Source organism: Aotus nancymaae, unplaced genomic scaffold, assembly GCF_030222135.1.
Source record: "Aotus nancymaae isolate 86718 unplaced genomic scaffold, 86718_ANA_hifiasm-v0.15.2.pri h1tg000059l, whole genome shotgun sequence".
NCBI lineage: Eukaryota > Metazoa > Chordata > Mammalia > Primates > Aotidae > Aotus > Aotus nancymaae.
This window is the reverse complement of record NW_026988473.1, coordinates 28,245,450-28,272,335: the sequence shown is the minus strand read 5'-3', so window position 1 is coordinate 28,272,335 and position 26,886 is coordinate 28,245,450. Positions and strand designations below refer to the sequence as shown.

The following is a 26,886-nucleotide window of genomic DNA, read 5'->3' as shown; positions in this document are numbered from 1 at the left end:
ATAAGCACTCCTCAAATTGTTACAAGCCTTTGGTTTTTTTCTAGAGTTCTGAAAAAGCAGAGAACATTTGCCAGTGATCTCATTGCTTTTATGGAGAAATAAGTTTTTGGAAGTCCTTACTCTGTCATTCTGGAAGTGCTTTCCAATAAATGTTTATTTAATTATGAGGAATCATATTACATGGAGGCTTCACTTACAGTCTCATCACACACACACACACACACACACACACACACACACACCCCAGAAAACAACATTTACAAAGGGAGCAAAATTGCAGTTCCAATCCAAAATTGTCCAAGTCCTAATTTATATGTTTCCTTTTAATTTACTTCATTTACTGCTATTAGGCTGTCTTAATTATTTATGCCATTTGTTAAAATCCCACCACTACAGATAGTTGCAAGACTGTAGCTAAAAACATAGGAAGAATGCCCGATTTCACATATCCAAATGACCCTTTATATTTCCAAAGGCCTTGTCAAATATTTTGGTGAATGACCCAAATAAATGTAAACTAAAAGTAGCAGACATTTAAATACCACAAAAATGCTAATATGAGTTACTTCAAAAATATATATATTTGTATTTATTTAAATGGTTAAGTGAATTTCGGTATGTTTATGTGATAAAAGAATGTTTATTAAACATTCTTTAATCTATAAAATGTCTATTAAAAAGTTTGTAATATGTTCTAGCATTAAGCAAAAAATGTAAATGCAAAATTTTATATACAGTATGACCTCAATTGCATAACATATTGTTTTAAAAAAAATTTTTAATGCCTCAAATGTTAATAATGGTTGTTTCATAGTGAAAGTTTTCTTTATACATTTTCATTTCAAATGTTCTACAATATGCAATTATTTCTATATTAAGCAATAAAAGGTAAACTCTTAAACTTTGCTCAATATACAACTCCTTTCCTTTCCCAACTTGGAATCATAATGCTGGGTGATCATGGAGAGCTGGAGAAAGGGTTATTTACCAAGTTGCTATTTGTTAACGGCAGAGCCAGGACTAGAAACAATCCTCTTACCTTCAAGTCCTCTTATTTCTCTGGCTGGAGCAAGCAGGTTATTTTGTCTGTGCCCATTGATGTTTTCAGGTTGCTGGCTTCTTCTACTTTGCCTGGATATATGAGGTAAAGAGAGAGCTCATCATCATGTCATTGCTGGGTCCCAAGGCCCCTAGTCGGTCTGCCTTCTCTTCTCCATTCTTAAAGTCTAGATATGTTTGTTTATAGATAGCAGCTAGGGTTTTTGGTTGTACTTAGTAGAAGAAATGGGGAGATGTATTTCTTTTTCTTTTTTTGAGATAGAGTTTTGCTTTGTCACCAGGCTGGAGTGCAATGGTTTGATCTTGGCTCATTGCAACCTCCGACTCCCTAGTTCAGGAATTCTCCTGCTCCAGCCTCCTAAGTAGCTGGCATTGCAGGCACATACCACCATGCCCAGCTAATTTTTTATTTTTTTTATTTTTAGTAGAAACGGAGTTTCACCATGTTGGCCAGGATGCTCTGGATTGGAAAGGTGTATTTCTATTACATCTTCCTAGAAACAGAAGTTGGTACCTAATTTTGAATTTGTACTTTTATCACCACTGCTACCACTGTCATTATCATTGTTGTCATGGTCCCCTCTTGCCCCTCCCCCTTTCCCCTCTTTTTTTTCTCCCTTCTCTTCCTTCTTTTTGTTTAATTTTTTAAAAGCCAGTCAAATGTAGCAGTGGGGGGCTGTATACCAACTTTAGTAACACTAATGTTAATAAGTTCTGATAACCCACTCCCATCAGAACAACCTTCCTTCTTTTTTCAAAGATAGCCCACAAATTTGTAGTAAGTTTCAGGCCCCACAGAACCCAAATCCACCTCTGGCATCTGGCATATTATGAAACCTCAATAAATATTTTTTGAATGCATAAATGATTAGACCCCATATAAGGATCTCATGAAATTACAGTAATAGTGAATTCTAGAAAAAAAATGGTTCCCTTGAAACACTGAAAAATCATAAAGAACAAAAATCTCATTTGAAACACCTCACAAGCAGTGAAGATAATCAGGTATCTGCGTATCTTGATATTCTGGGTAATGCCTTTAGGCTTTGGGGGGGAAAAAAAGCAAAAAGAACTTCCAGGGAAAAAAACTAAACAGCTAAATGGTGACTAATTGAGGATAACTACTCCTGAGTGTAGTTATTACCACTTCAAGATTTCACCTTTCCTCTAAACTCTCATCTATTCCAGCAGCTCCCAATCTACCTGCATTCTGAAACCACTTAGAGAGCTTATTCCTAAGTGCAGAAGAGATGGAAAACTTTCATACACATCCTACCAGGAATTATTGAAGTATATACCTCAGGATTTCCAAGCACCAATTTGTAACTAGCCCCTGCCAAACTACAACTGAAAAGGAACTTGTAAACAAACGGGGGGGAAATCTGCATCAATAAAGAGGATATGAACCAAATGCTCCAAACTTTAAAATGTCTGCTAAACAGAGTATTGAATCAGACCAGAGTGAAGAAAGACATCAGATATGATGTTTAACTTTTCTTCCAAAGAAAGCAGGATATTTGTATGGTAAATAAATAGAGGCGATTTGACAGAATGTAACTATCAACCCCTAACTTGGAGGAATAAGGAGAGACAGAAAGGATAAGTCACAAGACTCTAGGGAGCAGTCCAACTGAAACACCCTTTCCAAACTCAAAAGGACTTTGAAAGTTACAGGAGTTGGAAGGCCTTAGTGTAAACATGTCCACATCAAACATCAGCCAACAGGTGAGAGGGGTTTCCCCCACCCACGAGGAAATTATAACAGGAAAGACATTGAAAACATCATATATATGAGTGAAAGCTTGACCACACTTTGAAAAGTCACTGGGAGGACTGCTTGAGCCCAGGCATTCAAGACTGCAGCGAACTATTATCCCGCTATGTACTCCAGCCTGGGTGACAGAGGGAGACCCTGTCTCAAATAAATAAATATCTGAAAAAATTTTTTAAATTTTTGTAGCCTTAAATATTCAGTAGTAATTTTTTTAGGCTTTACATGTTAGCTCAAAAGAAAAATAAAGCTGTATCTGTTTTGTAAGGGAAAAAAAGAAACTCCATTTGTAAAAGAGAAAATGGTCGATCTAAGCCAAATTCTGGGGACCTTGATAAAATTACAATTGTCACAGTTTATTTATTAGTTTACCAGCTCAAAACATAACACAACTTTACTATAGACATTATGTTGTAAGTATTAGTTATCATATCTATTATTTTGTAATTATTTGAAACTTATATAGAACTAAAGAGTAAAGGAGCCCTTTAATATATTTCCACTACCCTACAAGAAGGGTCATTGTTGATTTATGATTAATATAAAGGTCAAAGGGGGTGGACCATAGATAACTGGAATACTTGTGCAAAATACTTATGGTGAATATGAGTTATTCTAATTCTTCCATAGCACCTATAGCTTCAAACAAATAAGAAAAAATTTAAAGTCCTGTATTTGAAATTATATGAGTACTTCATTAAGACTTAATTTATTCTTCAGTTTTCTATGATTTAAATATCCAAGTAAACATGTACAGAAATTAACACTAAAGATTTTATGCTTCTCACTAAAGAAAACTTAGGATGTAGCATTATAACAAGTAAATGTACAGTATACAGAAAATTCTATACTTGGAATGATTTTTTGAAACACTGTATCCAAAATAAATACTTTATTTACTCAGGCATTCACAAAAATTATTGCAAGCCAATTATGAACCAGATTCTGAACTAATAACTACTAAGGATATAGCAGTGAAAAGATAAAAATCCCTCCTGTCTTGGAATTGACATTCTGTGAAAAAATCCTTATTAGGTAAAAGGAAACTTTATGAGGTGTAAGAGGAATATCCTTCAAAATGTAGTTCTTTAAAATTCTGTATTGTAATCATCTGCAGTGCATGTTAAAAATGATGCAGGGGGGCCAGGCGCGGTGGCTCAGGCCTGTAATCCCAGCACTTTGGGAGGCCGAGGCGGGTGGATCACGAGGTCAAGAGATCGAGACCATCCTGGTCAACATGGTGAAACCCCGTCTCTACTAAAAATACAAAAAATTAGCTGGGCATGGTGGTGCGTGCCTGTAATCCCAGCTACTCAGGAGGCTGAGGCAGGAGAATTGCCTGAACCCAGGAGGCGGAGGTTGCGGTGAGCTGAGATCGCGCCATTGCACTCCAGCCTGGGTAACAAGAGTGAAACTCCGTCTCAAAAAAAAAAAAAAAAAAAGATACAGACCAGGCACAGTGGCTCATGCTTACAATTCCAGCACTTTGAGAGGCCAAGGGGGAAGATCTCTTGAGCCCGGGAGTTCAAGACCAGCCCTAGGCAACAGAGCGAAATCCCATCTCTACAAAAAAAAAGGTAAAAAAAAAAAAAATAGCTAGGCATGGTGGCACGTGGCTGTAGTCTCAGCTACTTGGGAGGGGAAGGTGGGAGAATCGCTTGAGCCTGGGAGGTTGAGGCTGTAGTGAAATGTGATCATGCCACTGCACTCTGGCCTAGATGACAGAATGAGACCCTGTTTCAAAAAAAGGAAAAAGAAAAGATGCAAGTTTGTATATTTTATCACAATGGAAGAGAAAACAACAGAGATTCTCAGGGTTTCCACCCCATTAGTAGTAAATCAGAACAAGTGTGGGGGACAGAAATCTACGTTTTTAATGGCTTCTATACACACTATCATTAGAAAACTTTCTTTTTGAATGTGTTTTTTAGAGTATTTCTAAGGTCTTCATAGACTCATGGTCTTTGAGTACCTCTAAAAGGCCATTATAAGGACATCCAAATCTAAATTATACCTTCTAAATTAGGAGCAGATGGATTTAAATCTGTTGAAATGCAGTCATTTGAACAAACATGTACCAAATGATGCAAACTATCTCTGAAAAAAATCTTCTTTCTTAAGGGACAGAAGAGAATATTTTCAGTGTGGTGTATATTTAATGTTGAAAGCCTGGGCAACACAGTGAGACCTCTTTTCTGCAAAAAATTTTAAAAAATTTAGCTGGGCATGATAGTGTACTACTACAGGTGCGACTACAGCTACTTGGTAGCTGAGGTGGGAGGATCACTTGAGCCAGGGCCAGGGAGGTTGAGGCTGCAGTGTGTTCGCACCACTGCCCTTCAACCTGAGTGACAGAGCAAGACTTTGTCTCAAAAAAAAAAATCGAAATTAGAAAAATAAAAAGCTACAAGGCTAGTATCAAGGCTTCCTTTGCCCTCCCAAATACATCCATCATGTAATATACTATTGCTCAAAATTTATTTAATGGAGGAAAATCTTGCTATGTATCATCCTTTCTAGAAAACAGGCTTTATTCCCTTCTGTTTTCAGTGCCCTCCTGCCCCAGCACTTGGCACTAAAATTGGGAGTATATATGAGAGGGGTTAGTTTCCTAAACACAAATGGTCTACTACTATGGCAATTGTTGGTAGGATGAGTCTTGATTAAGGCATCAGCCTGAATTTCGTTTGTTTTGTTTTTGTTTTTGAGACGCAGTCTTGCTCTGTCACCCAGGCAGGAGGAGTGCAGTGGCACGATCTTGGCTCACTGCAACCTCTGTCTCCTAAGTTCAAGCAATTTTCCCTGCCTCAGCCTCCCGAGCAGCTGGGATTATAGGCACTGGCCACCATGCCTGGATAATTTTTGTATTTTTCAGTAGAGATGGGGTTTCCCCATGTTGGCCAGGCTGGTCTTAAACTCCTGACCTCAGGTGATCTACCTGCCATGGCCTCCCAAAGTGCTGGGATTACAGGCATGAGTCACTGTGCCTGGTCTGAGCCTGAAATTTGAGTTAGCAAAAATTTGAGATGAAAATTTAAAGATTACACTTTCGATATTTTAATAGTGAAAGGATGACATTATATTACCATCTTAATAACAAAGTTAAAAACTATGGAAGATTTTTTACTCATCATCGTTTTACAGTGCCACAGAAACGGGAAGTGGGTTGGTGGTTTTTTTTTTTTTTTCTTTTTGGTGAATTTTGGATTGCACCAGAACAGACCAGTGAATCATAAACTTTCTGCTCTGTTTCCTACCTCTTGACTGGTTTAGACAAGTTTGATCTTAGACAAGCTTAGTCAAGTGAACTTTTTCCCATATGCTAAACATATATTGATTTGACATACTTGTTGGTGAAATAATCAATAAAAGTGGGTTTAAAGCACTCTGTAAGTGAAAATAAAAAATACTATGCAAAGATTACAACTTGAGTGTATGCTGCTGGTAATTTTATGGCACAGAAAAGAAAAAAGGCCAAAGGCTTTGCAGCTGTGCACTGATTAATCAGAAAGGGATGAAAGAAATTTCCTTTCACGTCATCAACTGTCTGATTGTGATACCTTTTAGTTATGAAAGGGACTTTTTTTTTTTTTGAGGCAGGGTCTCACTCTCAAGCAGGCTGGAGTGCAGTGGCGCGATCTTGGCTTACTGCAGCCTCCACCTCTCCAGGCTCAAGCAATCCTCCCAACTCAGCCTCCCAAGTAGCTGGGACTACAGGTGCACACCACCAGGCCCAGATAATTTTTTGTATTTTTTTTTTTTTTTTTTTTTTTTGTAGAGATGGGGTTTTGCCATGTTTCCCAGGCTGGTCTCAAACTCCTGGACTCAATTAATCCACCTGCTTTAGCCTCCCAAAGTGCTGGGACTATAGGCATGAGCCACTGTGCCCAGTGGGATTTTTAAAAGAATTTTTCCTATTAGAAGTTCCTAAACTTAAAAAGGCATGAAACTGATATTTTTTAAAGCTTGCATTTTGATGGGGACAATCAAATCATCTACTATTTGCCCAACAATGCACAGATGCTGAAAGAAATCCGAGAGGTTAGAACATGCTCCATGCCCTGGACAATTTTCCAATTTTCTTAGGCAATTAAGATATGTGTGTGCTGTAATAATTAGAGAGTATCAATACAAGCAGGGGCTGAATAGTAATGCATTTGGTAAGTGCTATAGGTGCTAAGGGAAAAAAATACATCAGGGTAACCTGGAAAAAAATCATGCAGGGAAGAAAGTGGGAAAAGGGTTAGGCATTTCCTATTCCAAGGTTTGTAGAAAGTACCTGAGTAGAGAAGAAAATTCTAGCATTCCAGAAGAGGTAGACAATTATTGCATAAGCTGGTGAAAAACTCTTTGAAATGTTAAAGTATCAAAATGGTCACTGAGGTCACCAGCCTTTTTCAAACGACCCAATATTAGTGTTTGTAGTGAGGGTGGACTTGCGTGTTCATTTAGTTATACAGCAGGGGATAAAGTTAATCGGATATTGGGTGCCAGAAACTGGCCCTGAATGCATCCTCTTTCTGTGAGTAATAGCCAATTGAGATTACAAAGAAAATCTTTTTTTTTTTTTTTTTTTTTTTTTTGAGACGGAGTTTCGCTCTTGATACCCAGGCTGGAGTGCAATGGCGCGATCTCGGCTCACCGCAACCTCCGCCTCCTGGGTTCAGGCAATTCTCCTGCCTCAGCCTCCTGAGTAGCTGGGATTACAGGCACGCGCCACCGTGCCCAGCTAATTTTTTGTATTAGTAGAGACGGGGTTTCACCATGTTGACCAGGATGGTCTCGATCTCTTGACCTCGTGATCCACCCGCCTCGGCCTCCCAAAGTGCTGGGATTACAGGCTTGAGCCACCGCGCCCGGCCAAAGAAAATCTTTAAACAGAAGTGAAGCAAGGTTTTACTACCATTAGGGGAAGGGGGCACATAAAAAAAGTTGCCAACCAGTTGGCAACCTTTTTTTTTCTTTTTTGAGATGGAGTCTCACTGTTGCACAGGCTGGAGTGCAGGCATGATCTTGGCTCGCTGCAACTTCCGCCTCCCAGACTCAAGCGATTCTCCTGCCTCGGCCTCCTTAGTAGCTAAGATTACAGGCACCTGCCACCATGTCCGGCTAAGTTTTGTATTTTTAGTAAAGACGGGGTTTCGCCATCTTGGCCAGGCAGGTCTTGAACGCTTGAACACGTGACCAGCAGCGCGGGTGGGGCCTACAACCCAGGTCCCTAAGGGCACAGCTTCTATGTATTCTCTGAAACAACCCCATGTAGAAGCTCTTTCCAATAAGCAAAATAATGAACTCCCACCTAAACACCGTTCTAATTTACACCTAAATCACATAAGCATCCTTCTTCTAAGAAGACGTGATAATCATTTTGAAAATGATTGCAAAATTCCCAAACTTGAAAAAAAAAACGGGCAAGTATCTGGAAATTGGATTACTGGTCTCTAAGACCACTCGTCCTTTCAGAGGTATCCAGCACTGGATCCCTGGATTCCCTGGCTTCAACTTCCAAGTGCCTCAGACGTGTCCCATTAACAGTCCTTCCTCCTTTTCTCTCCCCACCTTCACTCCAATGGCAGCAAACTGTCCCTACCCACCCGACCCCACAGTTTCTTTGGAGACAGCACACATTTTCTGACAGCCAGTCTCAGGTTTTTTTGTTGCTGCCCTCCTGTGACCTCTAGACATTGCTCCCCTGGGCCACATACGATTTATTTGTTCTCTACAGGGAAGGATGTCAGAAAAACTCGATGATGATGATTATTATTACTATGACATAATTTTAAGCACTTGTATTCCGGACTCAGTTACTAAATGCTGAACCTGAATTGGTTCCTATAAACCTTATTAAAAAACAAACACCTCAGTGAAGCAGGTACTACACCTACCGCCGCATCACAGGTGAGAACACAGAGCAGTTAGGCAGCTTGCCAGGTCGCCGACTTCTCTTTCTTCTTTTTTCTTTCTTTTCTTTCCTTTCTTTTTCTTTTCTTTCTCTTTCTTTTCTCTCTTTCTCTTTCTTTCTTTTCTCTCTCTCTTCTTTCTTTTTTTTTTTTTGAGACAGAGTCTCACTCTGTCGCCCAGGCTGGAGTGCAGTGGTGTGATCTTGACTCTCTGCAACCTCCACCTCCCGGGTTCAAGCGATTCTTGTGCCTGGGCCTCCCAAGTAGCTAGGATTACAGGCGCCCGCCACCAAGCCCGGCTAATTTTTGTATTTTTAGTAGAGACGGGGTTTCACCATGTTGGCCAGGCTGGTCTCGAACTCCTGCCCTCAGGCGCTCCGCCCGCATAGGCCTCCCAAAGTACTGGTATTACAGGCATGAGCCACCGCGCCCAGCCTGAGCCTGGTCCCCCAGTTAATCTGCGGCAGGCTGCGGTTCGAACCCCGCTGGTGTGAGCCCCAGGCCGCGTGGTGCTGGCCCAGGGAACCGCTCTCTCCCCCTCCACCGCTCGCGTGGCGTCGCGCCTGAGGTAACTTGGATCGCTGGCGCCGCGGGCTACGTTCAGTGGCTGCCAGGGAGACACGTGACCGGCAGCGCGGGCGGGGCCTGCAGGGAGCCCCGCCCCCGCCCAGTTAACAGGCGGCCGCGGCGCTGGCGTTCAGAGCGCGGTGAAGCTGTTGGAGAAGTCGGCGTAGGGGGGCGAGGTCATGGCCACGGTGCGGGAGAAGGCTGCAGCGCTGAACCTCTCGGCTTTCCACAGCCCCGCGCACAGGCCTCCCGGTAGGTGCCGAGGACCCCCGCCCGGGACGGCGCAGGGCGGGCTGGGGTGCGTGGGCTGGGTTCAGGCGCGGGGCGGGCGGCTTGGGGCGTTCGGCCGCCTGCGCCCGGCAACGACTGGCTGCGCGAGCCCCGCACAGCTGCGACCACTTGACTAGCGCCCCGGCCGAGCGGGCGGATGGGTTTCTCTCTGGCTGGTGCGCTGCAGGCGGCAGACCCTGCCCGCACAGCCCAGCTTTTTCTCAAACTCCCAACTTGACCGCGCGTTAGTCTGTGCGCCCGCTAACGTGCCAGGCACCCGCCGGGGAGCTCCGGGATGTGCTCCGCGGTGCTGCCGGCGACAAGTGTGGTATCTGGAATTTGTGTAGCTCTTTGCTCCCTGTCTGAACCACAAACCTTGACTGCACAGTACGGCCAGGGGCCGAGCGCCTCCCTTCCCCACTTTGTTCTCCAGACTGCTAGGAGTCAAGAGTCAGCTTGTCTCCCCAGACTCTTCCTGGGAGGTATGAGAGGTTTATGTGAGTTCTATCTGCAGGAATTTGGCATAAAAGGTATTTATTAATACTTTATGTATAAGCAGTATTTTAGTGAATAGAAGTTTTTGACTTAAAAAAAAGTTACATGAAATTAGGAGAGAAGTTGGCAAATTCTGCCACCAGCTTACTCGTGTCTTTTGGGGGCAGTTGATTTAGGATCCTGGTTTCTTCAAATGTTCAAACACTTCAACAGAATCGGATGATCACTTGTAAAATGCTGGTTATAGCAGACTTACAACTCAGTTAATAGGGGTGACTCATAACTGTTAAGATGCTCAGATAACACTTGGCTTTTTTCTTTTTGTTAAGTTACAACCTTTTCCCCTTTCTGGAGCTCCAGTCTGGGGTGTCATAGAAATTGGTTCCCTTTCTGACAAAAGCCTTTCATTTTTAAAAAAAAACACCAACCAGTGAAACTGTGATTCCTTCCTCTGGGTCTAAAGGGTGCATCTCAGTGGTCCTACTCTTGTGGTTGACTTGCTGACTAATGCTCCTTTTAATCTTCAAAATGCTAATGATAGATTGTGATAGAGAACCATTTTCACTTGTTCTTTTCTAAGAAACATAATATTGACCTTTGTCTGCTCCCATGTAAAGGATTCAGATAAGCATGGTGGCCACATTGAGAATCTCTTTGATTTATGTTGTGAAAAGACAAATACTAAGACCTTTGGGAATTTAAAACCAAATGATATTGAGAACAGTCTTGAGAAATCTTTTTCCACCCAGTCACAGCTGTCCAGTTTTAACACCATAAACACAATTCTCTTTACATTTATCTATTTTCATGAGGTTTTGGTTACTGTCCAACAAATGTCCTTTTTCTTTGTTGTCCTGACAATTCTGTGAGTAATATTTTAAAACCTCTTTTGAAAAAAAATCTTAAAATTCTCTTAAATCCTAAGTGATTTAGGATTTATAGATTTGTTATTTACTGATGAAAAGTTAAAGTGAAAGAAATTCCCAATGTCACCTGCTTAAAATAAAAACATGATATCCTGTCTTCTCTAATAGCTGAAATTCTGGGTGTTTGGGCATTTGGGAACAGGTTCTTAGATGATGTAAGGGAATATGTATTCAGAAATCAAGTAGATGACTCTCAAAGATTTGAAGTGCTAGTTATCAGGAGTAGAAGGGGAAAAAAAAAAAACCACTGTCCTCCGCACACCAGCTGCAGTGGACAGTGAGGGGCCCGCTGCTGTTCTCATTCGTTTTGCTTGCTATTGCTGGAATCCCAACCTGGTAACGTTTGTTAGTCTTTCTTTCACCCTTTAGTTGTCTTGTCATAGTCCCAGTGAGCCAAGTAATGGTAGCACACTGTTCTTGGTCCCTGGCCGTTCTTTTTCTGTGTGCTCTGGCAGGCAGCTTCATACTTTTGTTTCTCCACCGATTAGTAGCTCTCCATTACCTCAAAGGGGCTCTAATGACCAAGGACCTGATTTATGTACAAGAAATGAGATCTATATGCCAGTCTTCGGCCAGTACATCAAAGACACTTGTCTTTTAATGTGACAAACAAGAAAGTGGTCTGTTACCCTGTTATCCCTTTATACTGTAACCTAATTCTTTGAGTTTGCCTGGTATCACTTTTCCAGGGAGCTCAAAGTACTTCCCATATGCTGTCTCATTAATCTGTGTGAATTAAAGCAGGGACTAATGTCTGCTTTTGTTGATAATTCTCATAGATATTTTCAATTTTTCTTGTTTGTAGAGACTTCTTTTACCTACCTGCATCCTTCTTTTTAGAGGCAATCACAGTCTTCAGCATGATGCCTCTAATGCCAACTAGCAGGAAAATAAACTTTGGACTACCAGAACCAATATCCAGTAAAAGTGTTGCAATCTTGGGATCATAGTATAGGAAATTTTTCCACTCAGTCACCACTGTCCAGTTTTAACACGATAAACACAATTCTCTTTACATTTATCTATTATTTTCATGAGGTTTTGGTTACTGTCCAACAAATGTCCTTTTTCTTTGTTGTCTTGACAATTCTATGAGTAATATTTTAAAACCTCTTTTGAAAAAAAAACAAGTATTTCTTAAAATTCTCTTAAATCCTAAGTGATTTAGGATTTATAGATTTGTTATTTTCCGATGAAAAGTTAAATCCCCTGGTATGTGCCACATCTTGTCTTCTCAACTCCTGGTGGCCTTTATGTGATTGAATACTGTTCAGAGATTGACATTATCATCCAGGTAGTAGGAGTAGGTAAAAGGTAAACTCCTAAGGTTGAGGATAGTATGGTCCATTTGTCATAATTAATGAACCAATATTGATACATATAATTATTAACTGAAGTCCACACTTAGATTTCCTTGGTGTTTGCCTAATGTCTTCCAGGATCTCATCCAAGATACTATATTACCTTGAGTTGTCAGGTTTCCTTAGACTCTTCTAGACTGTGACAGTTTCCTCCTTTTGTTTTTAGTGATACATCTGTTAATTTCTGGGCATTTTGCTAGACACATTAACATATTGTCTCATGATCTTCACAGTGAGTGAGAGAAGTGGAGTTAGCTCTGTTTTGCAATAGAAAAGTTAGGCAGTTTGCCCAAGATTGTGTTATCAGTAAATGATGGACCCAGTGATGGAACTCAGGTCCCTGGGACTGCAGAGTCCACACTGTTAATCTAACTCTTTGTAGTCACAGCACCTAGCACTGTCTCTTGCATTAGCACAAGTTTCCATGTCTGAACAGTCTTCAGTCAACCCAAGGTTTCTTAACCTTGGCACTATAGATGTTTTCTTTGTAGTGGGGGCTGTCTGTGCATTGTAGGATGTTTAGTAGCATCCCTGGCCTCTACCCACGAGATGCCAGGAGTACCCACATTCATTGTGACAATCAAAAATGTCTCCATACATGCCGTGTGGGGGGTATAAACACCCACTGAAAACCACTGGGTTAAACTTTGTTTAAAAATGTTTTTTATGAGTGGGGTGTAGTGGCTCACACCTGTAATGCCAGCACTTTGGGAGGTTGAGGCGGGTGGATCATCCAAGGCCAGGAGTTTGAGACCAACCTGGTCAACATGATGAAACCCTATCTCTACTAAAAATCCAAAAATTATCTGGGTGTGGTGGCATACACCTGTATTCCCAGCTGCTCAGGATGTTGAAGCAGGAGAATCGCTTGAACCCAGGAGGCGGAGGTTGTAGTGAGCCAAGATCACACCACTGCACTCCAGCCTGGACGACACAGCAAGACTTTGTCTCAAAAAAAGAAAAGAACAGATTTTTAGTAGTTGGCAATAATCAACAACTAACAAATATTGACTAACCAATTGTATTATATTGAGGCAATCTGTAAGGCAATTAAATAATTTAAACCTCTATAAACTGTAAGAAAATCTGAAAGAAATCAGGCACTAGCTAACAAAGTTTTACGGAAAAACATCAGCTATCTGGATTCAGTTCCCTTTTTTTTTTTTTAAAAGTCCAGTCTAAAGCCTAAGAATGAAAACAAAATTGTTTTATGTTCATTAAGAGGTAGTGTGTTTTAGTAATTCTATGTGTATGTTTACCTTACATTGGGATCCAATTTTATAATGTGTATATTGATCTACTTCTAAAGATTTAATATAATCTCACTATTTGAAGTGATTATACAATTGTTTTCCCTTTGGATAGGTTTTCATAGTAGGACTAGAGTTGCTGACAGGATAGATTATGGTTGATGCTGATTATCCCTAATTTTTGGGTAAATGTAATTTCCTGAAATTTTTAGGGAATTATTATAACTTGATTATATAGTGTGAATTCTTAGAAGTGAAGATGATTATTACTAGTACTACACACACATATATAAGTGTTCAATATTATCTTAGAAGTTTAACTTTTATTATTGGTAAGCTTTTTTTTTTGGTAGTGTTCAAATACACGTGAAGGGCAGCTTTTGAAAAATAGCTATTGTTTGCAAGCAAATAAGGATGAGACTGCTTGAAAAATGAAGTTATTAAGGGATGGAGGCAGCAAACCACATTTCCATGTATGTACCTATGCAACAGTCCTGCATGTTCTGCACATATACCCCAGAACCTAAAGTACAACAAAATATATGGTTAACCTAGATTTATATAGTGCATAAGACCATGTGTTGTATGTTAGGTAATGAAATGATTTCTAAGCCTCATTAGGCAACCTTCCAAAAAATTTTATATCTGGTAGGGTCAGATTTGTCTGTATGCTTCCTTTCTTGCCTATAGGTCTGCCATATTAGGTATTCAGTGTCCTTACCTAAATGGAGGACATACAATTTCAGTCTTTACATTCCTATAGTCGGCAGTTTATTTAAAGACAGAGTCTCTGTCACCCAGACTGGAGTGCAGTGATGCAGTCTTAGCCCACTGTAACCTCAAATTCCTGACCTCAAGCAATCTTCCCACTGTGGCCTCCCAAAGTCCTGGGATTAGAGGAGTGAGCCACTGTGCCTGGCCTGGCAGTTTTGACCTGAAACTAACCTAAAATACTGTGTTCAACTATTTTATCAGTAGATAAAGAAAGCTACTTACAGAGATTGTCTCTCATGCAGAATTTTTACAGCTGATCTCTATTTAGACCTGAAACTAACCTAAAATATTGTGTTCCACTATCAGTAGATGAAGAAACTTACTTACAGAGATTGTCTCTTATCCAGAGTTTTTACAGTTGATCTCTAAACTCTTTGACTCCATTTGTCATGATGCTTTTAGAAAATACTTGACCAAATGTAAGTAAGGAAGCATCAAGATTTAGATAGTGATGGATTTTAAATGGTTGTTTAGCTCATATGAAAGTGAGCTTTGAGGACAAGTTGAACCCTTAATTCTGATTGCAAGATTTAAAAAACATTCATTGTCTATTTCTGGTCTCTTAAATCCTGTTTAGAAATCACAGTAAGTCATTTTACTGGGCCGTGATCTGCTATCCCAATATTCATCTCAGATTTTAGATGATGATAAATAAGTTTAAAACCAACATGTGAGGGATGTTTGTTCAACTGGTGAAGTCAGCATTTTAAAAAGCAGGTTATCCTGGTATGGGCTTTGGCACATTTACTTGTCAAGTCCAGGGTATGTTGTATATGAAAGCATCTGTATGAACATGAGCTAGTTTGGGTCTGTGGGTGGTGATGCTTGAAGGGAAGTATCCCAGGATGCAATGGTTGGGAATTAATGGTCAGTGAGAACAGAGGGGGTCTGGAGGGCTGTATTGTATCATGCCTAGAGGACTCTGGAAACGTGTGGTTCACAAATGCCTACTATTCTGCTCTAACCAGTTCTTTAATCTTTTATACAGTGTTATCCAACCTGTAAAACCTCCTGATTTCCCACAAGTTAATATGAGGAAATTTATTCTTTACCTCTTAATTCCTCTGTGAGGATTAGCCCTTTCTACTCATTGAGGCCAAATATCCCCTCTCTCATCACCCTCTTCAGCTGTCTTAGTGGTCTGTAATTAATAAATGACTCAGCTGGCTAGGTGCAGTGGCCCATGCCTGTAATCCCAGGACTTTGGGAGGCTGAGGCGGGTGGATCACGAGGTCATGAGTTCAAGATCAGCCTGGCCAAGATGGTGAAACCCCATCTCTACTAAAAATATGAAAATAAGCTAGGCATGGTGGCGTGCACCTGTAATCTCAGCTACTCAGGAGGCTGAGGCAGGGAATTGCTTGAACCTGGGAGGTAGAGGTTGCAGTGAGCTAAGATCGTGCCACTGCACTCCAGCCTGGGTGACAGAGCAAGATTCCATCTAAAAAAAAAAAAAAAAAAAAAAAAAAAACTGACTCAGCCTTATCATTTAGGATTTGTATGCTAACCCACTTGTAGCAAAAGTGTTATGTCTTAATGTGTTTCATCTTTATATTATCTGTCACAAGCCCAAAAGTCTGTCTCATTGGTACTTAAAAGGAGTCTGATCTAAGTTTGAATCTTGCATGTCTTCCTTTTCCTGTCTTACCCCTGTGTATGTACTGTGGTAGTATTTATTACACATTTTATGATATCCTGCCTTATTTTAGGAGTAGTGACTATTTTTAAATAGCTTAGTTAAGGGTTCTTAGAATTCGTTTTATCTCTTGGCTCTCTTAAAGCTGTTCACTTAATCCAAGTTTCCAACGAAAGGTTAATGCTTAAACAACTTATCTGGTGGCTGACTTTTCATGTATTTGTATTTAAGTACTGGGAACAACAAGTATATATTTATTAGCTGTCTAACTGAGTGCAGGTTTAACTCACTGAGCCTCAGTTTCTTCAAAATAGGATTATTAATCATTTTGCAGAGAAGCTTATCAGAACTAAATGAGGGAAGACAGAACCTGTCATAGTGTAAATACTCAGATGTTAGCTATGAATAATAAAGATTTGAAAAGTTAAGCAGAAATTGTTTAAATCTTATTTATGATCTCTGGTATTTTAGGCAGTTAAGAATATTAGTCGCTAACAATGTTTAGGCATTGTGGCTGGAAACAGTACAACTACTCCTGAGTTCTGGATACCAGGAATAACCTGGACTGACTTTGAGATTCCATTAAATGCCTCATTCTTGCTCTGTTCAACAGAGACTAAATACTATACCAGTAGTAAATCTAATTCCAGCTTTATTCATCTAGTCAATTCTCCATAATTCAGTTCCTGAAACAGCTCACATTATATTTGGAAGACTGGCAACAATTACTTCCATCTTTGTTTAGTACTGGCATATGAAATATCTTCAAATTTAAAACACAGTTTTGACAATTAATCTTGCTGATCATTTTAAACCAACATTATAATAATGGGGAGGTGGTAAATTACCCATCTATTTTTGGTATTAGAAATATACAAATAAACAATAAAGGGCTGTGTGTTTGTGTGTGTGTTATTTTCACTGTAAAGATGTTTAAATTGCTAGCAGCTATAGAATAAAGATGTTTAAATTGCTAGAAGCTACAGAATTATGCTACCAATGAAAACAATGTAGTGGTTCAGTGTACTCCTTGTATTTATTGCAACGTAAGAGATGAATTTCAAATTACCCACTTAAAACTTATGGCTCTAGTGCATTAAGAGGAGTTTTTAGAAGTCTCGCTTTGTCACCCAGACTGGAGTGCAGTGGTGTGATCTTGGCTCACTGCAACCTCCACCTCCCGGGTTCAAGCAATTCTCTGCCTCAGCCTCCCAAGTAGCTAGGATTACAGGCACCTGCCACCACGCCCAGCTAATTTTTGTATTTTTAGTAGAGAAGGGGTTTCACCTTGTTGACCAGGTTGTAAGAGGAGTTTTAATGTCCTTCAGAAGCTTATCTTATGCTTTCATCTTCTTACACATTCTATTTTGCCTAAAAAAGTAGGAAGATAATTTCAAGTAGAAATTTCTTTAATTATAATTCCCTGTTTTCCTTACCATTGTACTCATGCATATGATCTTCTTTTTTAGACTATCTTAAAGGAAGTAATAACTTTAACTTCTCTCCCAAAATATCCTAAAAATAAAGGAAGTAATATACTTAACATAAATGGGGGCTTAAATTAGGACTGCTGAATTTTCAGAGGATCACTGAAAAGTGTAACACATTAAAGGTTATACTCTTTATGTAAAGAGACAGCCAGCCAGCACCAGGTGGGTGATTCGCTAGAGTTCGTTCCATCAGTTTACAAAAACCTAAGACCTGTTCATTGCCAAATATCTATTAATTACAATGATGAAAAATATAAGGATATTTTTGAAAGTTTTTTTCACCTTTGTGTTTGGCAAAAATCTTGATTTACTTCTGTGCCTATTCTATCTTTACAGTAGGTCATAAGATCCTATAGGGCAGGAACCAAATTGTTACTTTACCCTTCATACAAAGTATATTTAACTAATACGCCTGGGTAATAGGAGACTTTAAAAATACTAGTTTATTCCTGCAATGATTGTGTGTCTATGCGTGTATACAGTCATGCATAGCGTAATGACGGGGATATGCTTTGAGAAATGTATTGCCAGGCAGTTTCACTGTTGTGCAAATATCATAGTGTGTACTTCCACAGACCTTGATGGTACAGCCTACTACACACCTAGGCTATGTGGTATAGCCTGTTGCTCCTTGGCTATAGACCTGCGGAGTGTACTGAATGCTGTAGACAATTGTAACACAATGATAAGTACTTGTGTATCCAAACATAGAAAAGGTACAGCAAGAGATAGGAGCAGGAAATTTTAAGTTCCATTATAATTGTATAGGACCACTGTTATATGTGGCCCATTGTTGACAGAAATGTTTTGTGGTGCATGACTCTGTGTGTGTACGTGTGTGTGTGGTATGTATATGTGTGACTCATAAGTACTTCGAAGTTATCTAAAACATGAGCCAAGTCCCAGTACTACCTCTTTGAATATAATATCTGGAAGTGACATGTAACCTCTGTGATTCTGTTTTCCGTCTCTCAAATGGAAACAATACATACCTCATAGGTTGCTATTGAAGATTAGACAATTTATAAGGCACATAATAGAATTCTTGTACATAACTGGTAACTGCCACAGGTCCTAGTTGATGTGTCCTCCTAACTCCCATTCTCAAACCCCAGCCCTACTCCCACCTTGATCTAACTAACTGTTCTTCTCTCCCTCCCCATACCACTCTGGCTGTGCTGACCTCCTTCCTATCCTATGGAGCACACTCCCACCTCAGGGCATTTGCTCTTTCTGTTTTCCCTGCTTTTCCCCAGATGTCTACACAGCTTGCTCCTTGCTTCTTGGTTTTACTTGAGTTTCCGCTCAGGTATAACCTTATCACACAGGTCTTTCCTGACATCCCATTTAAAATAGCATTCCTTATCTTATCCAGCTTTGTATTTCTTCTTAGTACTGATCTAACACATATGGATTATCTGTATCTTCCTACAAAGTCTTAAGTTCCTGAGAACAGAGATCTTACTTTGCTTACTGTTGTATCTTAGCACATAGAACAGTATTTAGTATATAATAAGTTCTGATTTTTTTTAATGAATTGCTATTAATAACAGTATGTCTATAAGCAACTCTCATAATTGCTTTTTATCAATAACTTTGGACATTACTACGTTTTTACCTAAGGATTGCTTAGACCTTACTACAAATTAACAAGGTACTAAATCCCAGTTTCTCTATGATTTTTCTCCTTCTAGGTTTCAGTGTAGCTCAGAAGCCATTTGGAGCCACATATGTATGGAGCAGCATCATAAATACTCTTCAAACACAAGTGGAAGTGAAAAAACGAAGGCACCGTTTAAAACGACACAATGACTGCTTTGTTGGTTCAGAAGCTGTGGATGTCATTTTTTCTCACCTACTTCAGAATAAGTATTTTGGTGATGTAGATATTCCTCGGGCCAAAGTGGTTAGAGTGTGTCAGGCACTTATGGACTACAAAGTATTTGAAGCAGTTCCAACCAAAGTCTTTGGAAAAGACAAAAGACCTACATTTGAAGATAGTAGTTCCAGCCTTTATAGATTCACAACAATACCTAAACAAGACAGTGAGTTAGGCAAAGAGAACAAACTGTATTCACCTTCCAGGTTAGTATATAATGTTAGAGTATCACGGGGATATTGGCAAGGTTTTGTCTACCTTTTTATGAGATGTCGACTGACTTTATATTTACATTTTTAGCATTAAATGTGGCTAAAATATGGGTCTGTGGGTAAATTTGATAAAGTGCAATGAAATTTTGTTAACTTTATTGGGTTTCTCCTAGTCGTATTTAGCAGAAGCAGTCAACACACTTTGATTTGCCTGCTTCAGGTTATAGTTACAGTGTAAAAAATGTTCTCGTACCAAGTGGCATGAGAACACAGCGAAGGCAGGCAGAGAGAAACCCAGATTGCATTGGGAGGGAAGAAGGAATCATTTAAAGGAAAACTGGGGAAACAGAATTGTGGAATCCAGTGATTGAAATGGATGTGGTGATAAGTGCATAATGAACTTACAGCTACTTGTGAAGTAAACCAACTTTACCTTTTCCCCTTTGTTACCCTCAGCTAAACTGTGCAGGGGTGACACAGAGGTATAATTGAAGCTCTTATAATTCAGATCTGACCTAAAGTCAGAATTTTAATGTATTCATTTTCAAATATTTGTCTGTGTCTGTGTATGTGTGCATGCATATATATATATATATATATATATATATTTGAGACAGAGTCTTACTCTGTTACCCAGACTGGAGTGCAGTGGTGTGATCTCAACTCACTGCAACCTCTGCCTCCTGGGCTCAAGCGATCCTCCCACCCTAGCCTCCCAGTAGCTGGGACTACAGGCATGCACCACCATGCGGCTAATTTTTTTTTCTTTTTTTCTGTAGAGACAGAGTCCCATTATTATGTTGCCCAGGCTGGTCTCAAACTCCTGGGCTCAAGTGATCCTCCTCAAGTGTTGGAATTACAAGCGTAAGCCACAGCACCTGACCCATTCTTACATTTTTTTTTTTTTGAGACAGAGTTTTTCTCTTATTGTCCAGGCTGGAGTACAATGGTGCGATCTTGGCTCACCGCAACCTCTACCTCCCGGGTTCAAGCGATTCTCCTGCCTCAGCCTCCCGAGTAGCTGGGATTACAGGCATGCACCACCACGCCTGGCTAATTTTGAATTTTTAATAGAGACAGGGTTTCTCCACGTTGGTCAGGCTGGTCTCGAACTCCCAACCTCAGGTGATCCGCCTGCCCTGGCCTCCCAAAGTGCTGGGATTATAGGCATGAGCCACTGCGCCCAACCCCATTTTTACATATTTTTAACCCAATCTAAAACATGATTAAATGTACCTCTATGTATAGAAAGGAAACATGAGGATAAGGTAAAGTCACAGTTAACACTTTCACATGCAGGTCCACACACTTTAAATGAAATCCTTAGGACAAGATGCATTTAGGAATTTGGAACTTCGGATCATTTAGAAAAGTTACCTTGTGCATATATATGGTTCAACACCCCTACAGGCATCTGGGACAGCATCTGGTAATCAAGCATAATGATATTTCTGTGGTAAACAAAAGAATATACTAACCGGGATAAATAAAAGCTGACAGTTTCGGGACAGGTTTTGTCACAATATGAACTCTAAATAAACTTGATTTTCAAAGCTTTTTGGGTTTCAGAATTGCAGGTAAAGGGCTATAGATCTGTATTTAGAAAACTGTAAGCATTGTCCACCAAAGAATGCCCCAGAAAGAGATAACTGATAAAACCAGTACAAATAATGAAGTTCGCTTATGTTTGATCACATTTTTAAACTGGTGACTAAGATTTTAGTCATTGAATTACATAAATCTAAGAAAATGTTTAAAGGAGAACAAAATAGGTTTATGCTTGAGTAAGAAGGTGGGTGTTTTCATATTTTATTCCACTCTTAGAATTTGCATTTGTTGTGGTTTTGCTCTGAAATGCATAACTCTGCAGAAACTCTTAGCTCTCAAATACTAAAATATTTCTGTGGGCTTAGTAAATGTTCATTTCTGAAATGAATTCATTTTAGGTATGCAGATGCATTATTTAAGTCATCCGATATCAAATCAGCCAGTTTAGAGGATCTATGGGAAAATCTGAGTTTAAAGCCTGCCAGCTCCCCTCATGTAAATATCTTTGCAACCTTATCTCCACAAGGTAAGTTAAAGATGAAACAAAGTAAGAAGTAGAAGACTAACTTCAAAGTTATTTAAAATTTTAAAATCTTAACCTTTATTAGAATTTAAATATTCAAAGTACAGAGAAAGAGTACACTCTGTATTAAAGCTGTTTATGTTCAATTTTAACAGAAGTCTTTTATCTTTAACAAATAGATCAGTGTTACAACTCTTGAACACTGACTTTTGTCCGATCAGCTGGCAAAGGTTCAGATCTGAGATGTTTTGCATGCAGATTTGTATTGAAAATATGCTCTCAGATATTTTTTTTTTCCTTTCTTAAACATGAAATTTTTCACAAGTTATTTCTTTTCCTAAGATTTTATTGGGTCAAATAAAATTTGAAAATTACATTAAAACATTAACAGAATTCTTTGGTTCTTCCGTGTTTGTGGTAGTGGAATATAGTTTAATGACTTTGATTTCCACCTTCTTTCCCCCATTCCAGTTGTGGAAACCCTGAGTGGAATAATCTGCAGCCAATGGTTTCAAACAAGTTTTTAGCTTGAATGAATCATTCTTTCTTCCAAAGTCCTTATTAACATGTTATATGACTTGATCTCTTATCTCTGACAGATTGCTTTTTACAGTACAAAGAATGAAAAGAATTCCTGTTGTCCAAAGCCTGTTCTCCTAAACTCTAAACAAATCTTGGATTGTTTTACTTTGTTATAAGAAAGCACTTCATAAGGTTGACTTTTTCTTTCTTTTTGGCCACAAATTTACTAGCTTAGACCTGCTTAGAAAAATATTGTGGTGAGTATATAGTAACTATTAATTGTTACTTTTCACCTTGTAATTTTTCCTGTGTAGTTATTAATGAAGTATGGCAAGAAGAAACAATTGGGCGTCTACTGCAACTTGTAGACCTTCCACTTCTTGACTCCTTACTCAAACAGCAAGAGGTTGTACCTAAAGTTCCTCAATCTAAGAGGCAGTCCGACATGGTCAACAGCAGTAACTATCTGGATCGAGGGATTCTCAAGGCTTATAGTGACTCTCAGTATGTGGAAATACATATAATAATTTGAGTGTGTTTGTACGTGGATTGAGATAATGATTTTAAGATAATCTGTTCTATTTTTATAGGATCAGATATGCATTGTTAGTTGATATTATCAGTATTTGAGAATGTGAAGAATAAAATTACATTAGTCAAAATTAGAAAAAGATTTGTTTCATTTTTCATATTCATTTTTGTTTCGCATGTAACTTCCACATTAAGTGAAGACAATGATTGTGCTTTAGCTTCTTTTCTTTGTTAAAATGTAGAGCTGTCTGGTCTCTTAAGATTCCTCAAAGGGACCTGGAAGAATAGAAACAGATTTGACAGATTCTTGAGATCCTTTGACTACATATCTAGAATGCCTGTTACATATGTATTTTGTTAACTAGTTGTATTAAATGCAGTGAGGCCAGGTGTGGTGGCCCACACCTGTAATCCCAGCACTTTGGGAAGCCAAGGTGGGCCAATCAACTAAGGTCAGGAGTTCAAGGCCAGCCTGGCCAACATGGTAAAACCCCATCTCTACTAAAAATACGAAAATTAGCCAGGTGTGGTGGCACATAATCTCAATTACTTGGGAGGCTGAGGCAGGAGAATCAGTTGAATTCGGAGGCAAAGGTTGCAGTGAGCTGAGATCATTGCACTGTAGCCTGGGTGACACAGTGAGACTTCATCGCAAAAAAAAAATACAATGAAAGCTAACTCTTACTTTCAGTTACTGGTCTCTTGAAAATAAATTCTAAGGTTTGAAGGCTTAACTTTAGGTGCTAAAGGAATTAAAATTTTTTTCCTTAAGGAAGAGTTCTGTATTACTCATAACTTTGAGGCTCTTCTATAAAAATTATTAAAAGTTAAAGTAAGTTCTCAGATTTTTCAAGCCTAATTTTTTATTATTTTTGCCTTAGCAGATAGTGTTCCAGTCTAGTTAAGGGGATGAAAATGTTTGAAAGGAATACAACTTACATTTTCAATACTTCACTAGTTCACGTTCCAAAGAACTGTTAATACTATAAACAGTTGACTATCAAAAGGCAGCTTTTAAAGCCTTATAAAATGACCTGCCTGAGATACCTTACCTGGCCGAATTAGCTGTCCTGAGTCCATGGCAATAGAGAGACAGACAGATAGATATAAACAAACTGAATATTAAAAGTTTGCCACTTTATTTCTTGAAATGTAACATGTTTCTGAAGTTACCCAGCAAGATTTTACTGTAGATTATAATATTTAATTATTTTGTTGGTTTCTTTTTTGAGATGGGGTCTCATTCTGTTGCCCAGGCTAGAGTGCAGTGGCATGATCTTGGCTTACTGCAGCCTCCGCCTCTCAGGTTCAAGCAGTTCTCCCACCTCAGCCTCCCAAGTAGTTTGGATTACAGGGCGCACCACCACGCCGAGCTAATTTTTGCATTTTTAGTAGAGACGGGATTTCACCATGTTGGCCAGGCTGGTCTCGAACTCCTGACCTCAGGTGATCCACCTGCCTTGGCCTCCTTAAAGTGCTGGGATTACAGGCGTGAGCCACCACGCCAGGCCTGATATGTAATTATTTTGAAATGTTACCTTCCTCTATTCTATCTTAGCTAAAGGGAGAGCTAATAGATAATACACAGAGCTCTGAAGTAAGCAACGCTGTGTTGGAGAAATACTGACCCAGCACTTAGATCTGGGATCTAGCCCTGCCTGAGGCCTGAGCAAGTAACTTGGAGTTTCTTCTCCATTGTAAATGTGAAGAGAAGAGTAGAGTCTGAATTTGTATGCTCTTTTTCACCTCTATATTGTGGTGGAGAGTTTGTTTTCATGAAAAAGGAAAAAATAAAACATTAAGCTGAATTTTTAAATGTGATACATGATCTAGCTATACATTAAAAAGAACCATACATCTCTTAAGCATGTAGAAATTTATCCTGATGGCAAGCTTGAAATAACTAGTGTGTATTTGTGTATATTTGTTATTCTTTGCTTTTTAAATAGTCTTCCTCTCGCCCCTATAGGGAAGATGAGTGGCTGTCTGCAGCAATTGACTGTTTGGAATACCTTCCAGACCAGATGGTGGTAGAAATAAGCAGAAGCTTTCCTGAGCAACCAGACCGAACAGACTTAGTGAAAGAACTTCTGTTTGATGCCATTGGCAGATACTACAGTACTAGGAAACCTCTGTTGAATCATTTATATGACGTTCATAATGGAATTGCAGAACTCTTAGGTAAGTAAGATCTAATTAGATACTAGTATTTACATTTTGGAGGAAACAAGAAAAAAGTTAGTTGTTCTCAAACTTAACCAAAATAGTACTACTACAAGCTGGGAATGGATCTGGATTAATTCATGGAAAGTATGTTTGTTCAAAAACTTCTAGGGCTCATTTGGAAAGAGGCTTTAACAAGCTCTAAAGTTATGCAGAAACTTCTGATTACCCAGGAGCATAATGCTGCTCTTTCTCATTCACCAGAAGCTTAAGCATAAAGCAGCAATTCTCTTCTTTAGAAGAGTTACCAGCACCACCACTACTCCCCCTTCCGCCTCTTCAAAATGGCAGACTCTCTGCTTTGTCTCTTTACCAATGAGCCACATAATTTGTTGGAAACAAATTGGAGGTTTCAGAAAATTCCTCCTATTTTTCTCAAGTAGAGTTGGATACCTGAGTATTGTACATTTGGTATACCCCCAAATGTACCGAATTAATGAAAAACAGAATGGGAATTTATCCACAGAGCTAAGAGTTAGATTTAATGCCTGAAGATATTATATGACAGGGACTTAGGGTGTTAGTTGCCAATTTGAGAACAAGCTGCCTTTATGGTATCGACCATTCATTGTTAATTCCTAGTCTTGCTTTTGCTTTTGGAAATAATTTTGAATAAGTGCACTTTTTAGCTCAAACTGTAACTTGAGTTTTGTTCCCTTTAATATAGTCATATTTGGTTAATTAAAAGCAGTTTTTTCTTTTGGCTTAAGTGAATGGGAAGACAGAAATAGCTTTAGAAGCTACTCAGCTCCTTCTAAAGCTTTTGGATTTCCAAAATAGAGAAGAATTTAGAAGACTACTATATTTCATGGCTGTTGCAGCACATCCTTCTGAGTTTAAATTACAAAAAGAAGTAAGTCTTTTGTTTAAATGTTAGTTGTATTTAATATCCTTAATACTTATAGATTAAGTATTAGATTATTCCATCTTCAGCATCAAGTATGCTGAAATGGATAATAGCTATTAATATTTAATATTCCCTTTTATACTAAACTTGTCTCTTAAATATATACTATTGGATATATTTATTTTTATAGAGTGACAACCGAATGGTTGTGAAAAGGATATTCTCGAAAGCTATTGTTGACAATAAAAATTTATCCAAAGGCAAAACAGATCTTCTGGTACTCTTTTTAATGGATCATCAAAAAGATGTTTTTAAGGTAAAATTGTGAAAGAAGTTAAATTCAGCTTTATGTAATAGATCATTAGATTAAAACGCATTTGAGTAATGTCCTATGTCCCTTCTTTTTCTTAAGATTCCTGGAACTCTACATAAAATAGTAAGTGTTAAGCTTATGGCCATACAGAATGGAAGAGATCCAAATAGAGATGCAGGTAATCTGAGAAATATTATTTTCATGATCTTCCAAAGACAAATTTCAGGTGTTTTTTGAAAATGTTTTGCTCTAAGTAGTTGGACTTTAATTTCAACCAAATTTAAAACATTCTCCTCAGAGTTATTCAGACTAAGCAACTTGACCAGAGTTAGAAAGTCAGTAGTGTTTACCATCTTCAGTGCATATTACAAAATGGGGAAGAAAAACATAAAGACAAGAATATTGCTTGATTTTTCTGAGGAACTGAGTCATTAACTTAACTTTTTACTTTTAAACTTTAAGGATATATTTATTGCCAGAGAATTGATCAACGTGACTATTCCAGCAATACACAGAAGACAACCAAAGATGAGCTGTTGAATTTACTAAAAACTATTGATGAGGATTCAAAACTTTCTGCCAAAGAGAAGAAAAAATTGCTAGGTCAATTCTATAAGTGTCACCCAGACATCTTTATTGAGTATTTTGGAAACTAAGTTTTTAATGTCTGTATATAAGTTGTGTATTTTAAGAATAAATTATGTATCCTAAATATCCAATCACATTTGTAAGCTTGGAAGCTCTAAATATAAACTCTACTTAATAAATTTTTTTTTTATAACTTTGTGT

At 38.8% G+C, this 26,886-nt stretch overlaps 1 protein-coding gene across 1 annotated transcript; it reads left to right on the top strand.

Moving 5' to 3' along the window:
• The first annotated feature begins 9,398 nt into the window (after positions 1–9,398).
• DEPDC7 (DEP domain containing 7) lies at positions 9,399–26,878 on the top strand. The gene is made up of 9 exons (XM_012452297.2): positions 9,399–9,549; positions 19,194–19,584; positions 21,537–21,664; positions 22,498–22,687; positions 24,684–24,895; positions 25,648–25,790; positions 25,975–26,100; positions 26,197–26,275; positions 26,560–26,878. The coding sequence occupies exons 1-9, from the start codon at positions 9,477–9,479 to the stop codon at positions 26,751–26,753; spliced, it is 1,536 nt and encodes a 511-aa protein (XP_012307720.2). The 5' UTR covers positions 9,399–9,476; the 3' UTR covers positions 26,754–26,878.
• Positions 26,879–26,886: the final 8 nt, after the last annotated feature.